Here is a 25,047-nt window from a genome sequence, read left to right as displayed (position 1 = left end):
CTGGGAAAACTGGACAGCCACATGTAAAAGAATGAAAATCAACCATTCTTTTTCACCATTTACTAAAATAAACTCAAAATGGATCAGAGACCTAAAGATTAGGCCTGAAACAATAAGTTTTCTAGAAGAGAATATCGGCAGTAAACTCTTTGACATCAGCTTCAAAAGAATCTTTTTGGACACCATAACCCCTCACATGAGGGAAACAATAGAAAGAATAAACAAATGGGACTTCATCAGACTAAAGAGCTTCTTCAAGGCAAGGGAAAACAGGATTGAAACAAAAAAACAGCCCACTAATTGGGAAAAAATATTCACAAGTTATTTATCCGACAAACGGTTAATCTCCATAATATACAAAGAACTCACACAACTCAACAATAAAAAATCAAACAACCCAATTACAAAATGGGCAGGGGACATGAACAGACATTTCTCCAAAGAAGATATAAGGATGGCCAATAGACACATGAAAAGATGCTCATCATCACTAATCATCAGGGAAACGCAAATCAAAACTACACTAAGATATCACCTTACACCTGTTAGAATGGCAAAAAATATCCAAAACCAAGAGTGACGAATGTTGGAGAGGCTGTGGAGAAAAGGGAACCCTCATACACTGTTGGTGGGAATGCAAACTGGTGCAGCCACTATGGAAAGCAGTACGGAGATTTCTCAAAAAGTTAAGAATAGAAATATCTTATGACCCAGCCATCCCACTACTGGGTATCTATCCTAAGAACCCGAAATCAGCAATTCCAAAAGTTCCATGCACCCCTGTGTTCATCACAGCATTATTCACAATAGCCAAGTCATGGAACCAACCTAAGTGCCCAGCAACTGATGATTGGATAAAGAAGATGCGGTATATATATACAATGGAATACTACTCAGCCATAAAAAAGGACCAAGTCGTCCCATTCACAACAACATGGATAGACCTTGAGGGTATTATGTTGAGTGAAATAAGCCAGACAGAGAAAGACGAACTCTGTATGACTCCACTCATAGGTGGTAGTTAACATATGGACAAAGAGAACTGGTCAGTAGTTGCCAGGGGAAAGCGGGGTGGGAGGAGGGCACCAGGGGTGAAGTGGTGTACCTACAACATGACTAATAATGATGTACAACAGTAATTTCACAAGGATGTTAACTTTCATAACCTTGATAAAAAAAAATGGGCAGCGAATACGAACAGACATTTTTCCAAACAAGATATCCAGACGGCCAATAGGCACATGAAAAGATCTTCAACATCAGTAATCACTGAGGAAATGCAAATCAAAACTACAATGAGATAGCACCTTATACCAGCCAGAATGGCTATAATTACTAAGACAAAAAATAACAAATGTTGGAGAGGATGTGGAGAAAAGAGAACTCTCATACACTGCTGGTGGGAATGCAAACTAGTGCAACCACTATGGAAAATAGTATGGAGATCTCTCAAAAATTAAAAATGGAAATACCATAGGATCCAGCTGTCCCACTACTGAGTATTTATCCAAAGAACTTGAAATCAACAACACAAAGAGATTTATGCATCACTATGTTCACTGCAGCATTACTCACAATAGCCAAGACATGGAAGCAACTCAGTTGCTCATCAAGGGACGAATGGATACAGAAGATGTGGTATATTTACAGAATGGAATACTATTCAGCCATAAAAAAGACAAAATCATCCCATTTGCAACAACAAGGATGGACCTTGAGAATATTACGTCAAGTGAAATAAGCCAGACAGAGAAAACATACACCACGTGATCTCACGTATATGTGGAGGATAAACAAACACATAGATACATACAAAGAGAACAGATTAGTGGTTACCAGAGGGGAAGGGGGTAAGGGGGTGGGCAAAAGGGGTAAAAGGGCACATATATATGGCAATGGACAAAAATTAGACTATTGGTAGTAAACACGATGCAGTATATACAGAAATTGATAAATAATAATGTACACCAGAAATTTTGCAACATTATAAACCAATATGACCTCAATAAAATAAAGATAATTTTTTTAAAAAAAAAAAAAGGACACTGACCCGTCTTCATTCCTCACCACAGCTCTGGCCACATCTCTTTGTTGTACTTAAGGATTATTACACGAATCTTCAGACACCATTCCTGGAGAACCCCAATGATTGTTACTACTTTTGAGAGTCAGTTACTCTGAAATAACTGGTAGTTGTGATGGACTCTCCACGGAATATAATAAAGATTTCAATAAATAGACAGGGTTCAATCAATACTAGGGTTTCTCAACCTGGCCCAGATCATTCTTTCCTGTGGAGCCTGGAGTACGCTTTATAGGATATTTAGCAGAATCCCTGGCCTCTACTGTCTAGTTACCAGGAGCAGTTATCAAAAGCCAACGTCCCCTGGAAGACAAACTCACTTTGGTTGAATACCACTGATCTACATCATGCCAGAAGAAGATTACCAAGGCTATTAAATGAAGCAGAGAACTAGGGTCTTTCTCTACCTGCAAAGATCTTGCTCCATTATCCCAGCCTGGAGCCACGACATGGAGCACAGCTTTGCAGTCCAGATCGCAGCCACTTGTCATGAGTATGCTACCCACTTCCTCCTCTGCTCCCTGCTTGGTGGCATTTAACTCTTTCTGGAGCATTGGACCAGCTTTCATCAAAAGAGCCTGAGATAGTGGTCCTCTTCCAAGCTGAAGATCAGTGGGAACAGTGTTGACAATGACATCAGCCTTAAGGAAAACAGAAACAATTTGTTAGATTGAATCAGTAAGTAATGATTGAGCACCTATAACTTGCTAAGTACTATGGGGTAATGCACAAGATATGTTTGCCTATCATACAGACCTGTCAGCTCTACCCTCAAGGAACTTACAATCTGTTGTTAGTACTTAATGCCATACTGAGGTGACTCACAAAACCTAGAAATGAAGAAAATATATTAGCCACTACTGTCAAGTCAACATGTAATAAGTTGGAGCAGAGCTGTGAAAATGAGTGAAAAAGAGACCAGAGACAGAGAGAGAGAGACAAGGAAAGAAGGAAATTGAGAGTGAAAGGTAGAGGCAGAAAGCAAAAGATGGTGAGAATGACTGAGACAAAAACATAGAAAAATTGAGAGAGACTGAGGAAGAGAGAGATTTGCTTTTAGGCTGGAACTGAGAGTAATTGTTTTGACTTCATTAACTACTAAAGAAAGAATAGGTCCATGTGAAGTGGCATCTGGTCAGCCCTGAAGGCCTGTATAAACGAAGGGCACTGAGGTGGAGGGAGGCAGGGTTTATTCAAGCCTGTCCAGAGGCTTTGAGTTCTCCAATGTCTGCACTGAGGCCATCCCTTTGGTGAGATGGGGTCATAGCTGATGTCAAAAGATATTAGACATTCAATTCATCCAACTCCATTTATTCCAATTTTGTGTTCAGGTTTGGAGGGGAGAATGCTCTGATCATGTGGATTTTGAGTATTCTGGTTCCTTGGGGATCTCTTCCTCATAAATTAAAAGGTGTCTATGTCTCTGGGCCACGTAATAGTTGCATTTCTCACTCTAAGTGAATAATTGGCATCCGTGGGTACACCTCCATCTTATACAAGGTTAGTTAGCATAAACTGATCTCAAGACCTGAGAAGCCCCCTGCAGTGGCAAGAATGAGGGATGCTTCCAAAAAAAAAAAAACAAAAACAAAAACAAAAAAACTAGATCCAGCCTACTTTCTCTTCACTCCCACTTGCAGCCTCACTCTCTACTTACTGATTCCTACACAGTTTGGGGAAGCAATATATCAACATGTAAAAAAGTAAAATAGTCTGATTTAATGCTTAAATCAGTTCAAGATAACCAAGAGAAACTGTGTTAAATATACAAATATTAATTGCTATAGAATTTCAAAAAATGGTAGGAATCGTTTAGACTGGACTGGTTAGTAAGAGCTTTACTAAGGGGATAAGGATTTAAGACAAGCTTAAAGAATGGATGTTACTGGGACAGGTAGAAACAAGGCAGTAAGGCATTCTAGGGGGGTGAAACATCTAAGAAAAGACCAAGAATTGAGAAAGGTCAGAGAGGAGTCCAATTGAGCTACAGGAGGGTTTTGATAGTGAGAGACAGGGCTGGAAAGAGATTTGGGGCCAGATGATGGCAGACTCTGAAAATCACATTTTTTTGGACTTGATCCTATAGGCAGTAGGGAGCTATTAAAGATTTTTGTGCAGGGGAGCACCTGATAAAACAATGTTTTTAGAATATGCATCAAACAGCAATGTAGAAGACATATTGGAGGGTGACAGAGACTAAAGGTGAGTAGGCTAGGGCAGTACTGAGAGGTGACTGCGGGAATGAAAAGGAAAGGGAATGCACACGAGTCCTTGTGAAAGGAGGCCTGGTAATGAATTGGATGGGAAAAGCAACTCAGAGAAGAAAGGGTTAAAGAGGTTACACAGTCCAAAGTTTACACAGCACCACCAAATGGTGAGAATAGGCACCCTGACCTGAGTTGGCAAGAGTTTAATAATCAACTTAGCAGACTATGCAGTGGAAAGACTTTGGTTTCCTGATCTAAGAGATGAGGGTGAGTAATGTTTATCTCAATTAAATTGTAGTACTGGTTGGGTAAGGTAAAATTTAAAGTGGTCCATTGTGAGTGGATGATGATGATAGCTTTCATTTGTTGAGTATTTACCATGTACCATGAAGGTGCTCAAAACAATCCTAATATTGTCATCATCCATATTTATAGACAAGGACACTGAGGTATAAAGGGGATGTGGACCAAGATCAATGGCTGGTCAGTGGTAGAGTGGTATCTGATCCCCGCCAGAACTGGCTTTTAGAGTTGGTCTGTGTCACCACTACTCTATGCCCCCTCCTAGACTGAGAGAGAAACTCACTGTCTTTTGTGTCATCCAGTTCTTTTCTGGTCTGATCGTACTCACTAAGCAATCTCATCACAGTGACTCATGCAGATCTCACTATTCCTGGTTCCATGGCAATGATCATTCTCATTGCACATTAAATAACTACAATTCCAGTTTTATAACCAGGTCTCTTGAGTTTGATTAGTGTGAGTCAGATCAAGTCTGGGTAAATGATAAGATTCAACTTCTCAACCTGCAGATCTGAGGACAAGGTCCTGAACCCATCTCTAAAAGTCTAAGGACTCTATTTACTCTAGAGAACATGAAGAAAGCGGCTGGCTTGTCTCTCCTCTGCCATCTCAGTAGCTGCAACAAAAGCAAAGAATATTTCCAGTGGCTCATAATCCATGAGTCTCCAAATTTCTCAGAAGGGTTCTCTGTCTATTAGTCTGGATTGTGTGCCCTCTGAAGGTAAATATCAAGTGTCAAAATTGTGGGTGCTATAGAATTCTGAAGAACAATCCAAATCAGTAATTCTCAGCCCTAGCTGCGTATTAGAATCACCTAGAACACCTTCAAAAACTACTGATAGCTAGACCACAGACCTGACCAATTAAAATCAGGATCTCTAGGGATGGGGCCTGGGCTTCCACATTTTTAAAAGTTCCCAGATGATTCTGACGTGCAGCCAATATTCAGTGTCATGGACGTCAATAGGGATGGGATATAGGGCCTGCATCTCCTGCTAACTGGTGATTCCAAGGAAAAGGAAGTGGTAGGAGGGGAGAGGCAGGCAAGATCCTGGCTGAGCATGTAGTACCTGTACTGTGACCTTTCTCCCTCCTCATTGTGCCTCTGTCTGGGAAAGTGCTCAGGCAGGAGCAACAGGGTGTTTTTGTGAAGGGTGATATTACAATGTGACGTACATATGTCTTCCCCATTAATGCTAATGGGAACAAGAGAGAAAAACAGAACTGTGTTGAAAGTAGGTCAAAATAGGCTACAGAGAAATAAAAGGGGTGGATTTGCACACCCTGGTTTGTGGTTAAACTTGGATCTCTTCCTATGAGTACACATGAATAAATGTAGGGGATAGTAAATACAGCCCTGCATGAGTTAAATCCTCAGGTGGATTTAACTTCGCAAATTTAGATGATCTTAATCTTTAACCTTAAATCACACTACCAGTTAGAACCCATTTTTCCCTGGTGGATTTACTAAATAGCACCACTTACCGTGAGACATAAAACATCCCCACGTATCAACACAAGGTTCAGACCTTCTTTGGTTTGGGTTGAGGCTATAACATTTATGTTTGAAAGGTGATCTTTCCTGTTGCCTTGGTCTCCTGACTGTTGAGAAAACAGGAAAAAGCATTACCAGGCAATGCTATCTGAGGACTTTCCTCATAAGGTATCCAAAGAGAAAATAACCATTAGATTTCACAGACTTATCTAACTCAACCCATGATTCAAAAGCAAACAATTTATTATCACATTTGAGTCTCAATTGTATTTAATACCCCAAATGTCGGTGAGCTCTTTGACTCATTCCCCCCCAAGAATCCTAGCCTTGCATATCCTGTCCATATCCCTGGCTCTTACTATTTAAGGATGCCCGGTCATATTTACAACTGTAATTCTTGCCTGAGGGCTTGCTGGAGTGCCAAAGCCTGCTTTGTTTGTCTGTGCAGCCAAGAGGAAGTGCAGGTAAATTAAGCCATCCTTCCAACTGCCCAAGCCCTCATCCAACCATTGACAGGAGTTGGTGTAAAAGTACTCCAGCAACCTTGCCTCCCAGATGGGACTTGCTCTGAGTTTCCCCAATGGGATTAAGTGGTAACTGATTTGATAACACACCCTATCAGTGTCCTTTACTTTCCTACTGAATCACTTGCACTTGAATCCTGTTTCAGTCCTCTTCTCGGGGAACCCAAACTAAGACACACCCCTCAGTCCTCCACAAGAATGCACTGGTGGTTTGAGTATTCATCAGTCACAGAATTTTAGAATTTGAAGGGTCATCACAGATCATCCAGTTCAGAAACTTCATTCTCCTGACAAGGAAACCAGTGTGCAAAGGGATGAAGCCACTTGCTCAGAGCCAAACTACTAGCTAATAAAGGACACAGTACTTTAATCTGCTCTTCACAGAGTCAAGGAAGAGGAGTTCATCTACCTGACAATGTTCTCACACTTATGAATAGTAAAAACATGGCCTGTGTCACCCTTCCACTGCTGCCCCCTGCATCTCTGACAGACAATATAATTGGTATCAGCACTCTTTCTCAATCAACCCAGATACAGTCTCAGGATCTTTCTCAACACAGAGCTCTAGTCAACAACCATGATTTGATCAGAGGAAACCCATGAAATGAAGGGTATTTGCAAGCCTGGTCTAGCTCAAAAAGGATAAGAATTTTCTCTACTTAAAATAGTCTTAGAGAATTTTCCACACTCTGCTTTCTGTAACAAACAGAAAACTCCAGAAGGACTGGGAATGGCTCTTGGAGTGGCCCTTTTCATTGCTCAGGGACTTCATTCTTCACTTTACAGTCTCCTGCATGCAGTCTGGTATGTTTCGTGAAAGCGTTATCAATGACCTCCCACTCTGAGAATTCCATGTGTGTAGACTCTTTCAAAACACTGAAGTGAAGACTAGAAAAGCTTCCCGAAGAATCGCCACATTCTCTGTCAAATTGTGTTTTTTCTTTTCAATGTTTTAGTTGATGTCTTTAATTTTCTTACAATTCTTTTTGCATCCTGCAAACAACCTATTATTATGACCATCTCCTTGAATATATCAGACTCAATCAAAATCCTATCATCCTCTATGCTATTTTTATGTCCTCTCATACCACTGGCTTCACATTTTATTTGGTGACTTGACATTTAGACATGATATGGGAGAATGTTTTAGAAACATCTTCTTTCCAGGTCTTGACGACATTGACTTTTGCTCTTCCTTAAGTGAGTTAGGTGGCTGCAGACCTGAGTGTTACCTCCAGCCCCTTACAGGTGACCTGGGGCCATCTTATCTCACAGTGACACTTTCCCCTTTTAAAATTTGTCATTCCAATCAGGTGATGCTTTCTCTGCAAGAGCTTTCATATGAGAGGATCCAGGACCACCAGGAAGGTGCTGGCAACTTTCTCAGGCTGTCTTCTTTCCATGCAAGGCTATGCCCAAAGACATATAATATGGAAACACAGAGATGGACCTTTCGTTGAAGACAAACTTTTTGGCCAAGCAGGTGTCTACCACTAAAAAATAAAAAATGAAAGGGAGATATCATTCAGACAAAATCTTTGGCACCAAAAGAAATCCTGATACTAATAAGACTCTGAAATACAGTGTCTCTACCTCAAATGGTACCACTGTCAAGCAGCTCAATGAAAGATGTGACATTCATGAATGCAATAGGGCTAATCCTCACCTAACGGAATAGATCTGTTCCATTCATGTTTACTTTGCAGTGAAGTTTTTAAAAGTTAATCCCATTTTCACATTGACATCTATTATAATATTGGAAAGGTAACTTTTTTCCTTGAAAAAATCTGGCCCTCAGAGATACAATAAATAGAAACAATAATGCTTAAGCAATTTGAAATAACCTACTAGAAGTAAAGCCAATACCATTACAAAAAGGAATAGTTACAACAGTCAAAAATGTTAAAAACAAGTGTGTGCTGTAATCAAAAGAAGTCATAAAATTAGGTCAGATTCCCTAGACGCAGAGCCTGAGATGGCGATTCACGTGCAAGTGATTTATTACAGTTGTGCCCTCAGGAGAAACCTGTAGGAAGTGAGAGATGAAGATACAGAATGTGGTTTTAGGTTAAGCCTGGCCTCTTCCTGACCCTACAAGGAGCCCTGGAATATATAAATTGCATCACAGTGTTGTCCCAACCTTGAGGCAAAGGAGCTGGGTTCTTGCACCTTCCTGGTGGTTAGTTACCATCTATGGGCCATCCTGGTTGGGAGATGAATGTCAGTTGCCTAGAACCTCCAGGCTCCAGACCTTCAGTCTCCCAAAGGAAATCGTCTGGAGGAGGTTGTAAATGTGAGTCCTTAACAGTAATAAATACAGCGGTTGAATTATGAGTGCACCTAATAAATACAAGAGACCCCAGAGATCTGCGAGAAGCACCAAAGGAAAGGAAGAGCACCAAAGGAAATGCAAAGAAAAATTGCACAAGTTAGAGAGAAAGAGAATGTGGCTTAGCAACTAAGTTGAGTAAAAGCATCTAAGGGATTTTGGTTGACAGTCAACTCAGTACAAATCAACAGCGATGTAGCTGTGTTTAAGAAAAAAAAAGGTCACCAAACTCTGGCAAGGACATGGAGCAACAAGAGTTCCCATTCATTGCTAGCAGGAATGCAGAATGGTATAGCCGCTTTGGAAGATGGTTTGGAGGTTTCCTACAAAACTAAATATGCTCTTACCATAGGACTCAGCATGCATGCTCCTTGGTATTTACCCAAATGAACTTTGAACTTAAATCTACACACAACCTGCACAGGAATGTTAATAGCAGCAATATAACTTTATTCATAATTGTCAACTTGGAAGCAACCAAGATGTCCTTCAATAGGTGAATGGATAAATAAACTGTGGTACTTCCATAAAGTAGAATACTATTCAGAGATACAAAGAAATGAACTATCAAGCCATGAAAAGACATGGAGGAAACTTCAATGCATATTGCTAAGTGAAAGAGTCAGGCTGAAAGGCCACATATTGTGTGATTCTAACTCTAAGACATGCTGGGAAAGGCAAAACTACGGAGACAGGAAAAGATCAGTGGTTGCCAGGGGTTTGGAGGAGGGAGGGAGGGAGGGATGAATAAGTGGAACATAGGGGATTTTTAGGGCACTGAAATTATTCTGTATGAAACCGTAATTGTGGACACATGACATTGTGCATTTGTCAAAACCCATAGAACCACAAAACAGTGAATTCTAATGTAATTAACTTTAGTTAATAATAATATATCAATATTTTTCATCAATTGTAACAAATGCACAACACTAATGCAAGAAGTTAATATTAGGGAAAACTGTCTCAGGGGCAGGGGGCGTAGGAGAATTCCCTTGACTTTCTGCTGAATTTTTCTGGAAAACCAAAGCTGCTTTAAAAAAACGTAATAATGATTTGGAACTCTAACTATAGAAACATAGTAACACAAATGTGTTTGATGAATAATAACCCTATGCTACTTTTCATTGGTAAAAACAGGCAACGCCTGGGATATTGTGTTTAGTTCAAGGCGCCAAACTTTGCAAAGGGATTATGAAAACTGGACATGTTCAGAAGCAAGAAACTGAGGTTGTGAAAGGACTCAAAACCATGTCACGTGAAGATATACAAAAGGAACTGAGTCTGTTTAACTTGCAGAGGTAGAGTAACGAGTGGGGTGGGATGCAGGGAACGGGACATAATAGTTGCCCTTAAACATTTAAAGGGCAACCTTGTGTGTTTGTGTGTGTGCCTGTGTGTGTTCCAATAAAATTTTATTTACAAAAACAGATGACGGGCTGGATTCGGCCCACAGGCTAAAGTTTTCTGACCCCTGCTCCTGATCAATCAATGCCTGTGAGATTGACACCTGGTTGGGTAGGGCAAGTTTGATCTTGGTATAAGTATTATTTAACTATAAATCTTCTACAGAGCTCGTTCAGTTTTCCCCAGGTTAAAATCACTTTTATCTTCAGATTTTGATCTAGATGTGGTAAACACCAATCTGGTGATCTTTGAAGATCCAAAAACTGAGATGATGTTGTTAAGCCAGCAAGGGCAGCACTGGTCTCTTGAGGTAAAGACCTGTCTGAGTCACTGAATGCCCACGGGCCTTCAGCGTTCCTAAGGATCCTGACAACTGCTGCAGTTTTCGTAACTCCTTCATTATCTTTTTACTCTCCAATTTTTTTAATTCTTTTTTTTATTGAGGCATAATTGACAAACAACATTATATTAGTTTCAGGTGTACAACATAATGATTCAATATTTGTATATATTGTAAATTGATCACCACAATAAGTCTAGAATCCATCACCATCCATAGTTACAAAATTTTTTTCTTGTGATAAAAATATGGAACGCTTCAGGAACATACGTGTCGTCCTTGCACAGGGGCCACACTAATCTTCCCTGTATCGTTCCAATGTTAGTAGATGAGCTGCCAAGCAAGCACTGAAGAGCTGTCTCATAATAAAAGGATTGACTTCTACAACTTTAAGTGGAAGAACAAGGACTAATGGGTAGAACTACAGTAAAACATGTTTGGGCTTAATGTAAAGCTAAATTTTAAAAAATAATTAGAACCGTCCTAAGGTGGAATGGGTCAATGAGATGGTGAGTTCCCAGGAAGCAGAAGATGGGCCATCACTTAGTGGTCTGATTTTACTTCTAGAGAAACTGTTTTGTGGTTTTTGGGTTTTTTTGTGGTGGGGTGGGAGGCATATTTTTCTTAATTGAATTCACTAACCTATTTTCAAATACGTTTTACCCAGTAGAAATAGTTTATTCCAGTACTCTTATGTCAGAGGTGATAACAACATCAAAACAAAGGACACTGAACTATTTAAATCTCATTTAATAATGGCAGTTTATCCCTGCATCTGCTGAGACATACCGCCATCTAAAATGCAATTCATATCTATTATTTCGAATCAAATTAGGAACTTGTGTTTTCCATTTTTGCCTAATTTGATAATTGTAAGAGCTTTATTTAGTGAATACCTGTTGTGTGTCAGATATTTTACAAATATTATCCCATTTAATTTAATCTTCACAATGACCCCATGAGATAGATTTTATCTTCACTTTTTAAATGAGGAAACAGAGAATCAGAAAGTAACTTTGCTATTGCTATCCAGCTAGTATACTCTAGAAGATTTTGGATATATGCCTTTGGGACTCTAAAGGTCAGTGGTGCTCCAGAATTTCTATACAGAGGGCTTAGGTGTGACAATCTGGCCAGAAGCAGGGGGTGAGGAAGGGAGCTTGTCTTAAAGCTGTATTTTCTTGACTGTGCAAGTAAGATGGCGCCCAATGATCCCTACTTCCTGGTAATCACACCTTTGTATAGTGTTCTTCCATATTGTATCAAGATTGGTCTGTGCGACCAACAGAAGATGGCAGAAGTGATGCCATGTCACTTCTGAGGCTAGGTTACAAACATCACTACAGCTTTCCTTCCTTCCCTTCCTCAGATAACTCACTATAGGAGAAGCTACTGCCATGTCATGAACCCCCAGTGGAGATGCCCTCATAGCAAGGAACTGAGGTCTCTGGCAGCAGCCATGTGAGTGAGCTTAGAAGCAGACTCTCCAGTCCCTGTCAAGACTTGTGATGACTGCAGCCCCAACCAACATCTTGATAGCAAACTCATGAGAGATCCTGAGCCAGAATCACCCAGCTAAGCTGTTCCCAAATTCCTGACCCACAAAAGTATAAGAGGACAAATGTTTGTTACGTAAAGCCACTAAACTTTGGGGTCATTTGGTATGCAGCAATAGAAAACTAATACAGATTGTATGCTTCTTCAGCATGACTTGAAGAGGCAGGCTGATGGAGAGAGTGGGGATAAGACTAAAACCCCTACCTCCTAACCCTTTCTGGCAAAGTCATTGCTGAAAGTCAACCTCTAACCACTACGCCAGGGGTACGAATTTTAAGGGTCTTAATGGAAAATTATAAATATGCATATATACATGTTAAAATAGAATAGAAAATAGAGTGCATCAGTTCCTTAATGAGAAATGCACATGTTGCAACAAAACATTCTCCAAAATTACTACAAACACATTCATTTTCATATAAGATGGGTTCAGATATTATATATCTATCTATATATATTTTTTAATGATGTGCTGTTGTTAAAAAAAAGTTTACAAAATGCTGCACTGCACTTTATATCACCCTGCCTCCTCTCTTGGTTTCTTTAGTTCACTAATTGCTGGAGTGCAGATTGAGGCTCTGAGTCGGCCCAACTTGCACGTTATCTCCGGAAAGATTGAATATGCTTAACCATTAGCCATTTTCTAGAGCATAACAATGTCTAACTGTTTTTTTTTTTTTTATAAAGGCTCTCTAGATGTCAACAGTAGCATTAAGAACTAGATGACAAGTGTGTGAGAGACACGGGGCCTTCAAATTCGGAAAGTTGGGAAGGCTGGTTTCAGTCCTAAGAATTAGACAGTTTTAAATGCAGAAGTCGCTAAGTGAGGGATACCAGTCCTAAACTAAGTCTTCTCACAAGGTACCAATTAAAAATATCCAGTGGTATCAATTCATTGCTATACTAAGAATCAGGTATCATTTCAGTCTAGTGCCACGACTATTAGCTTCTTAAATCACTACTGAAAGGTAAGCTCCTTTTCTTTCTAGATAGCGTCTCAATTTTTGGCTTTTCCATCTGACTGGTTGCCACTGAAGCTCCATGAGGAAGATCCTAATACCTGCTTCTCTCCTCTTGACCGCACTCTCTTTCCCCTCCAGTCTTCCATCCCCACCTATAGTTTCAGAGATACTTTTTGGCTTCACTACCTCTTCTTATGGATCACAGCTGGGAGGGGATGTGCAGGTGAAGTATGACCATTTAACATGGCACAGGGAAATGGGAGGTCAAAGGAAGTTTTTTGTTGTTTGTTTTTTTTATTACTGCTAAAAAACAAATTCTTTTAGCTAGATCTCCACAGAGACCTGTTCAAAGCCTTGAGTTAATTCATAGCCTATCCCAGTAAGAATGTGGTGGCTTTGATGGATTTCCTAATCACCTGAGTGGCCCCTAATCTAATGTCAGTCATGCATGAAATGGTTAATAATAACCTTAAACAGGAAGAAAGAAGAGAAATTAATTACCTTTGTAGTCAGAAAACTCAACCGGGGCTGAACACTCTTCCAGGAAATACTAGACATTGGTTACTCCTTCTCCATTTTGGGGGTTTCCAAAGACAATTGTTACATAATTATTATCAACATGAGGTGGCAGATTCTCAATCTTAATGGTTCTTGTCAGTTCCAGAAGTCTTGGAAAAATCTGAAGTTGCTGAATTTTGTGGTGTCTGTGACAAACAGTAACGAATATCCTGACATCTACAAATGAAAACCAGTTTATTGGTACTGTAATTTCATTTCATATTGGAAGAACACAGATTTTACAAAGGAAGTTGACTTTGAGGCTATAACTAGGATTTAAAATTTAGATGCAAAATTTCTATGTAAAGTTATATTTTACAGTGTCAGCTTCCCACTATCCCACATTGCCTACCCTGGGCGCACAGCTATCTTTAACAGTGACCTCCATTTGTGATCATTTTGGGAGCATGGATCAACAGTTACCTCTCCAAATGAAATCAAGTGTGTACAGCCACTTTGTAAGCTGATAATGGTAATAATGGTTGTAATATAATAATCTTTGCTAAATCTTATTTCACTTCATTCCCCCTACTAACTTCACCATATCTTGGTCTCTATTTGTACATGCCATTATCATAAAAATAAGGTCCAATTACTAATAAAACTCTTTGGAAATTTGAGGGCACATACACAGTGGTTAAGAAAATACACTCAGAAATCAGAATGTCTGATTTGGAATTATGACTCAAACACTTACTAGCTGTGTGACTGTGAGCAAGTAATTTAATCCTCTCTAAGCCCAGATTTATTCATTTGTAAAATGGGAGATAATAATAGTGCCTATGTCATGGTGCTATATGTTAAGACACAAAGTAAGTAAAAACTTAGCAGAATACTTGACAGAGAGCAAGCACTTGATAAATGTTAGTTATTAGCAGCACCAGGAGTAATAATACATAGATTCCCACATGATTCTCTTACTGGGAGTTAGAAAGAGCACAACTTTTAAAGAAGACCCATTGAGGGATACCTGGAATCTCAAAATAAGATACAACTACAATTTGCAAATGAAGGATTAAAAACTATTGTCCGTCTTACCAATATTTTTGAGAAAAATGAAGCCAGCAATTTTAATATTGGGTATTACTTCCACCCTGAAGTTGCCATTGGCTTCTGACAGGCCGCTAATTGATTCCACAAACAAGGACAGCACATTCTCAGTCATAGTGTCTTGGATATTGTGAAATGCACCAAAAGGGAGGCTTGTGAAGGATCTTTCAAAAATTCATCTATTTCATCCACTTCCATGTCATCTATTTTATCCACTCTTCTGAAAAATATTACTTTTGTACTGAGGTCTTCTGACTTCGCAATTTTTAGAGAGACAGAAACACTCGAGATGTTAGTTTTTATATCTGATTTGAGATTTGAAAAGCTTTGGCTTTCATATTACTTTCTGATGTCTTAAATACTTTGGAAGAAGATAGAATTCACTCATTTCCTTATTAAAAAAAAAAGAAAATAGTAACTCTTTGATTAAACGATTAAGTAATTAAACATTATACTTTTAAAGTCAAATTTACTGATGAAACCACAGGGAAAAAAGTAACAAACATGGCATACAATGATGGTGCTCCTCCACCAACACAAATTAATAGAACCACAATTTGTTACTGAAAAGAAAGAAGTTTCTGTTACTGCATAATGAAAGGGCAATCTACAGAGATAACTAAAATACAAAATGTTACATAGTCACAAAGAAGATTTGGTATGGGTAGACATTCTTGGCAGAATAGAGACTCTTACTTCCAGTTTTCATTGTTTTTAATCCTTGAAAGAGAAATAAAGGGATTTTCCCCTTACCATTATAAACAGGCTTATTCTGAACTCAGAAATCAACAGTATTCACAGCGAAGAAACACAACAGTCACTCTCCTTAGAAGTAGTATAAAACAAAATAAACCAAAAATCAGATATATGCTCTGTCACCACTTCTATTCGATGTATTATTTAGAACTCTTCCTGGTCATCAAAATAAAGTGAGGAAAAGAAATGAGGATAAACATAGAAATGGAAAGGAAACCAAAAACAGTCATTCTTTACAAATAATACAGCAATATATTGCAAAAATTTTTAAAAATCAGCAATGCCATTAAGAAAGTGAGATGACAACTATAGAATGGGAGAAAATATTTGCAAATCACTTAAATGATAGGGGACTTGTATCTAGAATATTAAACAACTTTTACTACTCAACAATAAAAACAAATAACCCGATTTAAAAATAGGTAAAGGATTTGAACAGATGTTTCTCCAAAGTAGACATATAGAGGACATAAAAGGACACAAAAAGATGCTCAAAATCACTAGTCATTAAGAAAATGCAAATCAAAATCATAATGAGATACCACTTCGTACCCACTAAGATAACTAAAATAAAAAAAACGACAGACAATAACAAGTGTTGGCCAGATTGTGGAGAAAATGGAACCCTCATATATTGCCAGTTAGAATATAAAATGATACAACCACTGGGGAAAAGTTTTGCAGTACCTCAAAAAAGTTAGAGCTACCGTATGAGCCAGAAATTTCACTTCCAGGAAGGTATACACCCAAAAGACATGAAACATATGTCTACACAAAAACTTGTACAAAAATTCTATGGACAAAATGTCCCCCCAAAATTCATATGTTTTAAAGCCCTAATTCTCAATGTGATGGTATCTGGAGGTGGGGTCAGATGAGAGGTAACTAGGTTTAGATGAGGTCATAAGGGTGGAGCTCCCAAGATGAGATTAGTGCCCTTAAAAGATGAAGAGAACAGAGCCAGGTGAGAAAATAGCAAAAGAGGGTCATCTGCCAATCAGGAAGAAGGCCCTCACCAAGAACCCGATCATGCTGGCATCCTGACCTTAGACTTCCAGCCTGCAGAATTGTGAGAAATGAAGGTTGTTGTTTAAGCCATTCAGGCTATGGTGTTTGTTATAGCAGCTTGAGCTGAGACAAAAAATGTTTGTAGCAGCATTATTCGCAATAGTCAAAAAGTGGAAACAACCCAAATGTCCATCACTTGATGAACAGAAAAGTAAAATGGGTATACCCATACATTGGAAGACTATTTGGCAATAAAAAGTAACAAAGTTCTGATATATTCTACAACATGAATGAACCTTGAAAACATGCTAAGTGAAAGAAGCCAGTTGCAAAAGACCACACATATATGATTCCATTTATATGAAATGCCTAGAATACACAAATTCATAAAGACAGAAAGTATATTAGTGGTTACCAGGCTCGGTGGGGAGACAACGAAGGGGAGTGACTGCAAAGGGATATGGAATTTCTTTGGGAGTGATGAAAATTTCTAAAAATAGACAGTGGTGAGCACTGTGAATATACTAAAGCCCACTGAGTTGTACACTTTTAAAGAGTAAATTTTATGGCATGTAAATTATATCTCAACAAAGCTGTTACCAAAGAATAAGACTCAATAAAGCAGTTCCTAGGGAATAGGTAGGGCGCACTAAGAGCACCGCCGAATTTCAATGGCAAAAATGAAGTCTGAGCAGATATTCTCTGACCTTGCAGAAATACATTATGATTATAATAATCTCCAAGTTAAATTATAGATATATAAATAAAATATCTTAATTTAAGCCCAACTAAGATACCAACACGGTAAATTATCAAATTTGATAAAATGAATTTTAAAAAACAAAACAATACCAAAGGAAATCATGAGAGACTTGGCATGCTACACTTTAAAATGCATCTTTCCACAGACTGGAAGAAAATATTTGGGAGTGACATACTTGATAAAGGACTGTTATCCAAAATATATAAAGAACACTTAAAATTCAACAGTAAGAAAACAAACAACTTGATCAAAAAATCAGCAAAGAAGATATAGAGATGTCAGATAAGCATATGAAAAGATGCTCAACATCATATGTCATTAGAGAGTTGCAAATTAAAACAACAATGAGATACCACTACACACCTATTAGAATGGTGAAAATCTAGAACACTGACAACACCAAATGCTGACAAGGATTTGAAGCAACAGGAGCTCTCATTCATTGCTGGTGGGATGAAAATGGCACAGTCACTTTGGAAGACAGTTTGGTAGTTTCTTGTAAAACTAAACATATTCGTCCCATACAATCCAGCAATCACACACTTTGGAAGCTACTGAAAGGAGTTGAAAACTGATGTCCACACAAAAAAACTGTACCTGGATGTTTATAGCAGCTTTATTTATAAATGCCAAAACTTGGAAGCCACTAAAATGTTCTACAATAGGTGAATGCATAAATAAACTGCAGTACATCCAGACAATGGAATATTATTATCCTAAAAAGAAATGAGCTACCAAGCCATGAAAACACATAGAAGAACCTTAAATGTATATTACTAAGTGAAATAAGCCAATCTGAAAAGGCTGTAGTGTGATTCCAACTGTGTAACACCTGGAAAAGGTGAAACTATGGAGACAGTAAAAAGATCAGTGGTTGCCAGCGATTAGAGGAGAGGGAGGGATGAACAGCAGAGCACAGAGGATTTTTAGGGCAGTGAAACTTATTCTGTATGATATTATAGTGGTGGATATATGCCATTAAATATTTATCAAAACCCACAGAATGTACAACACCAAGAATGAACTCTATTGTAAGCTACGGACTTTGAGGGATAATAAAGTTATCAGTGTAGGTTCACCAGTTATAAGAAACGTAACATTCTGGCGTGGGATGTTGACATTGGGGAGGTTGTGTATGGGGAGGTATATGGGAATTCTGTATCCTTTGCTCCATTTTTCCATGAACTTAAAACTGCTCTAAAAAATAAACTCTATTTTTTCGGAAAAAAAAAATGCATCTTTAAGTAATAAGTATAACACTAAATTGTTCTGAATTAAGAATAGATAATCTGACAAGAAGTAAGACAGAAATTCCATAAATAAGCCTTAACCTATCAAAAAGTTTAAGATATGAAGCAGGAAGAGGACTAAGAGAGTGGAGACATGAATCATAACTTAATAAATATTGTTGTGAAGGGGAGTCTCAATTATGAAGAAAATTAGATATCAATTCATACCTCACAATCAATACCTGTCTACAATAATATTAACCCCTGGGGGTTAGAAATGTTAACATTAAACACTCCAAAAGTGTTAGAATAAAAGTTCTATATTTATTTGACTAATTGTATTAAGGTGAAAAATTTTCAACTAATGAAGCAAAACAGAAGATCTAGAGATATCAATCTAAATGGATTCACATAAAAAACTAAAGCAATAATAAAAATAAAAAGATATCTGCAACACAGCAGAAACTCAAGAAATGCAGGTTGATAGATTAATACAATGGAGCATAGGGCCCTCTCAGCCAGGGCAGTAAATTGTCTAAAATTCTACGAACAGAACAGGGGATGGCAGGCTATTGCTTCCATGTGACAAATCAAAATAGTCTTCCATCAGACGATTCATGAAAAGTGCAATTCAGCACGCCAAAGGCAGCTTTAGAAGTATCAGTGTTTAATGCACTAGAATATGAGTTACATGAAAGTCAAGCAAATCAAGGATGGAACAACATTGGAAAATCTATTAATATAATTCACTGTATTAATAGGTCTGAACAAAACAATGTGAGTATCTCCATATCTGCTGAAAAAGCATTGGACAAAATTCACACACACTCCTAACAAAATCTCCTGAAAAAATGGAAACGGATTGATCTATTTCCTTAACATAGTAGAATATCTATACCTCAGTCCTAAAGTCAGCAACTTACTTAGGGAAACCCTGCAGGCATTCCCATTAAGGTCAGGAACAAGACAACTATGGTGACAACCTACAATACCACCTGACATTGTTCGGGACATACTAACTAATGCAAACAGATCTGACAAAAAATAAGAGTGTAGATTAGAAAAAGATGAAATGAGACTATCTTCATCTGAAGGTAACAATGTCTACTTGGAAAATCCTAAAATAAATAATGAAAATATTAAAAATAAATAAAATAATAATAATAAAAAATAATAAAAATAAATAATAAAAATAAAAAAATTCAGCTAGTAGCAAGACATAAAATGAGCACACAAAGATTGATAGCTCTAGGACATCCGTTTAGGCCAATATGGAGTAACCGATTTACTATCACACCTTAAACAACTAAAAAACTGGATAAAAGATATGAAGCAATGCTTCTGCAGATGTTTGGAAACAGGCAATATGGCACAGTGATCAGATGAGGTGAGCCCAACAATTGCTGCCTTCCAGGCTTACCATAAGGAGAGAGGTTCCAAACCATAGTGCAGGAAGGAGAAACGTAGGGGAAGCCTGGTAGCCTCACTGAGTTGAGGAGACAGACTCAGGACTCTGAGGAGGCCAAAATGACCAGAAATTGCAAGTCAGAATATGGGAGAGGAGAGAGATGCACAAAGATCTCCAGAGGTCTACAGAGGCTCTTCCTGGAGCCTTCAGCTCCAAAAGAGCTGGGAAAAGTGCCTGTTCCCAACAGCCACAGAAGAAAACCTCATGAGAAGTTTTAGATATAGGGTAAAGAATTCAGAAGTGTTTTGCCTCAGTGGTGGAAAAATTAGCTGTAGATTAAAGGCTACCCTGCTCCTGCCTAACAAAGCTTAAAAATAAGCCTCAAAAGGATCAAACTGTTTTCAGGTAACTTAACTGTGACCCAGATAAAAATCTCAAAAATATGTTTTAAAGCACAAGAATATCTAGGACTCAACAAGGCACAATGCATATGTTTGGCATCCAACCAAAAATTCCCAGACTAAGAAGAAGCAACATATGATGCATAATATGGAAAAAAAAATAAATAATTTGAAACTAACCCAGAAATGATAGAATTGGTAGACAGGGCTATTAAAACAATTATTATAACAATATTGCATACTTTCAAGAACGTAGAGGAAAACAAGAGTGTATTTAGCAGAGACTTAATATAAAGGAGAACCAAATCAAATTTCTAGAGAGGAGAAATACAATGTTTTAGGTCAAAAATACACTGAGTGGGATTAAAAGGATAATTATATACTGCAGAAAGAAAAGATTAGTTGACTTTGAGACATAAAAATAGTAACTACACAAAATGAAAGACAGAGAGAAAAGACTGAGAAAATAATGAGTGGAGAATCAGTGAGCTGTGTGACAAGTTGAATAACATACATGAATGAAAGAACAAGAGAAGGGGACAGAAGAAAATATTTGATGAAGTAATGGCCAATATTTTTTTCAAATTTGATGAAAACTATATTCCCATGGATCCAAGATGCACAATGAACTCCAAGCACAATAGACATGAAGAATGCTACACCCAGACACTTCATAAGTTGCTTAAAACCAGTGATAAAGAAAAAAAATCTTAAAAATACAGAGAAAATTATACACAGAAAGACAAAGTATAAGAATGACAGGAGACTTCTTGTCAGAAACAATGGAAGCCAGAAGACAGGGAAGCAACATCTTTGCTGTCAACTTACAAAACATCTTTCGAAAATAAATGTAAAATAAAAACCCTTTCAGACACACAAAAGCTGAAAAAACATCACAAGAAGACTTGCACTATAAGAAATGTTAAATGAAGTTCTTCAGGAAGAAGGAAAATGATGCCAGATGAAAAGAGTGAGTATATGAGTAAATACAAAATAATGTTTTCCTTGTTTTAAAAATTCCTTTTAATCACAAATAGCCAAAACAATCTTGATAAAGAAAAAAAAGGCTGGAGGCCTTACACTTCCTGACTTCAGAACATATTATAAAGCTACCGTAATCAAAACAATATGATACTGGCATACAGACATATAGATCAGTGGAACAAAAGAAAAAGTTTCATGACACTGAACCTGGCAATGATTTACTGTATATGACACCAAAATCACAGGCAACAAAAACAAGAACAGAAAAGTCGGACTGGACTACCTCAAAGTTTAAAACTTCTGCATAGCAAGGAAACAGTAAATATATAGAGTAAAAAGTCAACCTACAGAATGGGAGAAAATATTTGCAAATCATATATCTGATAAGGGGTTAATATCCAGAATACATAAAGAACTCCTACAATTCAACAACAGCAACAAAAACAAAACAACCTGATTGAAAAATGAGCAAAGGACTCGTATAAACATTTCTGCAAAGAAGATATTCAAATAACCAATAAACACATGAAAAGATGCTCAACATCTCTGATCATTAGGGAAACGCAAATCAAAACCATAATGAGATATCACCTCACACCTGTTAGGATGGCTCCTATTAAAAGAAAGAAAGAAAGAAAATAACAAGTGTTGGTGAGGATGTGGAGAAATTGGAATCCTTATGTACTGTTTGTGGGAATGTAAAGTGGTGCAGCTGCTCTAAAAAACTAAAAATAGGATTACCATATGACCCATCAATATGAATTTTGGACATATATCCAAAAAATTGCACATAGCATCTCAAAGACATATTTGTACACTCATATTCATTGCTGCATTATTCACAGTAGCCATAAGATAGAAGCCACACAAGTGTCCACTGACAGATAAATAGATTTTAAAAATGTGGTATATATATACAATGGAATATTATTCACCCTTAAAAAGGAAGGAAATTCTGACACATGCTACAACATGGATGAACCTTGAAGACATTACGCTAAGTGAAATAAGCCAGTCAGAAAAAGAGAGATACTAATTTAGTTTTGCAAGATAAAAAGTTCCAGAGATTGGCTGCACAACAATGGGAATATTCTTAACACTATTAAACTGTACACTTAAAAATGGTTAAGATGGTAAATTTTGTTATGTGTATTTTATCACAATTTTTAAAAGTTAAAAAGAAAGAAGACTGGTAGATTTCAGTGCAAGTATTAACAAAGATAAAAATGTCATTTTATCCTGACGAATGAAAAGATTCATCAAGGAGAAATAACAATCCCTAAACATTTATACACCTAATAACAGAGCTTCAAAATACATGAAGGTAAAATTGATAGAATTCCAAGGAAAAATAAATCGACAATTATATTTGGAGATTTCGGCATCCCTTCTCAATAACTGATAGAACAACTAGACATAAAATCAGTATGGATAGGAGTCATCACACAATATTATCAACCACTTGCTCTAAGCAACATGGATGAATACTCCATGCAACAACAACAGAACACATTGTGCTTTCAGGTGTGCATGGGAATTTATCAAGATAGACCATATTCTGTCCAGAAAACAAATCTCAAAATATAAATTTTAAAAGATTCAAACAATAAGAAATATGTTCTCTAACCAGTATAGAATTAAATTAGAAAGCAACAGAAAATTCATAATACCTGCAACTAAATGGATGAATCTCAGCTACATTATGCTGAGTGAAAGAAGCAAGGCTCAAAGACTATGTACTGTGTGGTTCCACCTATATGACATTCTGGAACTACAGGGACCAAGATCTGACCAGTGTTGGCCAGGGGCTCACCTTGAGTGAAGAGGTTGACCACAAAAGGACTGGTGGTAATTTTGGGGGGTGATGAAACTCTTTCATATCTTCATATCTTATGATTGTTACCTGGTTGTATACATTTGTCAAAACTCATAGAACTGTACACTAAGAAGTAGGGATTTGCTGTATGTAAATTATACTTTAATTTTAAAAAAGAAAAGTCAATAGCATTCATACACACAAATAATTAGTTAGAAGATTGAGTGAATAAGAAAACCTTGTTTACAATAGCAAGAAAAATGATAAAATATTTAGAAACAAACTTGAAAAGTAATGTTCTATGTAAGAAAACTATAAAATACTCTTTAAAGACACAAAGTAGACGAGCAAATGAAATGGCATCCTTTGTTCTTGGTTAGAACATCTCAACATCCATCTCAAGATGTCAGCTCTCTATAATTTATAAGTTTAATGCAGTCCCAATAAAAATCCCAATCAGCTTTTTTTGGACACTCATCATAAATCAGAACTGAAGCCCAAGGTTCATAAGGCAAGACAAGCACACAAGAATGGCTAGGAAATCACTGAGAAGGAAGAGCTATGTAGGGGGCCCTGACATTAAAACGTATGACAGAGCCCCTCCAAAACAGATGAATAAACAGGTCAATTGAATAGAACACAAGTTCCAGAAATAGCCAAACTACATCTAAAAATCTAGTATAAAGGTGGTATCTCAAGTTACGGAGGCAGCGATAATCTTAATAAATGGTGTTGGAATTTATTAAGTCTTACCAGAGATAAAAATGTGGATACCCATTTGGAAAAAAAGATAAAATTAGGTCTATTCCTCAGACCAAACACAGGAATAAACTCCAAATGTATCAGAGACTTACATGTAAAAAATAAAGCATTAGCAAAGAGAAAAAAGTATGGGCAACTATAACCTGGGTGAAGGGGAAAGCTCTTAAAATGCGGCTAGAAGTCCAGATAGTCCAGATGCAAAAAAACAAAAGACTGATAAATTTCACTACATAAAAATAGAAAACGTTTGCATGGGGGAAAAAAAGCCACCATAAGCAAACTCAAAAGACAAATGATAGGGGCCAGCCTGGTGGCCCAGTGGTTAAGTTCGAGGGCTCCGCTGCGGCAACCCAGGGTTTCGCTGGTTCGGATCCTAGGCAGGAACCTGGCACCACTCACCAGGCCACGTAGAGGCGGCGTCCCACGTATCACAACTAGGAGGACCCACAACCAAAATATACAACTATGAACTGGGGGGATTTGGGGAGAAAAAGTAGAAAGAAAAAAGAAAGAAAAAAGAAGATTGGCAACAGTTGTTAGCTCAGGTGCCAATCTTTAAAAAAAAAAAAAAAAAGACGAATGACAAACTGAAAGGAAATATCCATAAGAAATATCACAGATAAAAGACGAATCTCCCTAACTTACAAGCAACTTTTAAAATGGGAGGGGAAAGGACAAAGGTGCCCGGCACTCCACTCCCTTCCGGGACAAGTCAGGTGGTAACTGCCTCCTAGAAGAAAGCCTTCGGAGGGACGTGGGGTCCCTGCGCCACCCCAGCTGCAGGGCCGCGCGTGCGCCCGGCTCCTGGAGGGCATCCTGTCGCCCCCTCCTCACCCCTGCCCCTGCGCCCCTCACCATCCTCCTGGAGAAAGAACGCCAGGAAGCGGGTTGGGCTGCCCGGCTCCGGGCGGACCTCACGCTCCCAGCCTCCGGATCTCTTCGATCTCCTCGCGCTCTGGAAGTACACCTGCCGCTTGGTGCCCAAGTTCCTCGGGGGGCCAGGGCACCAGGACTCTCAGACCAGCAGCGGCGGGCTGTGCGCCGCCATCCTCAGCTCTGCTCTTCTGCCCCCACTGCCAGCCCGCTCCGCTCAAAAAGTTTGTCC

At 38.1% G+C, this 25,047-nt stretch overlaps 1 protein-coding gene and 1 non-coding gene across 2 annotated transcripts; both read right to left on the bottom strand.

Annotated features, from left to right (window-relative positions):
• Positions 1–2,055: 2,055 nt before the first annotated feature.
• On the bottom strand, positions 2,056–25,047 carry PARP15 (poly(ADP-ribose) polymerase family member 15). Its single transcript, XM_046657969.1, has 4 exons — positions 24,798–25,047; positions 6,079–6,195; positions 2,491–2,724; positions 2,056–2,132 (listed from the first exon to the last, which is right to left on the bottom strand). Exons 1-4 carry the CDS (start codon positions 24,798–24,800, stop codon positions 2,064–2,066), a joined length of 423 nt encoding a protein of 140 aa, XP_046513925.1. The 5' UTR covers positions 24,801–25,047; the 3' UTR covers positions 2,056–2,063.
• LOC124238773 (U6 spliceosomal RNA) lies at positions 10,931–11,036 on the bottom strand. The gene has a single exon (XR_006888379.1). It is a non-coding gene; the product is annotated as a U6 spliceosomal RNA (small nuclear RNA).

This window comes from Equus quagga, chromosome 4 (assembly GCF_021613505.1).
Source record: "Equus quagga isolate Etosha38 chromosome 4, UCLA_HA_Equagga_1.0, whole genome shotgun sequence".
NCBI classification, from domain to species: domain Eukaryota; kingdom Metazoa; phylum Chordata; class Mammalia; order Perissodactyla; family Equidae; genus Equus; species Equus quagga.
This window is presented reverse-complemented; position numbering and strand designations above follow the sequence as displayed.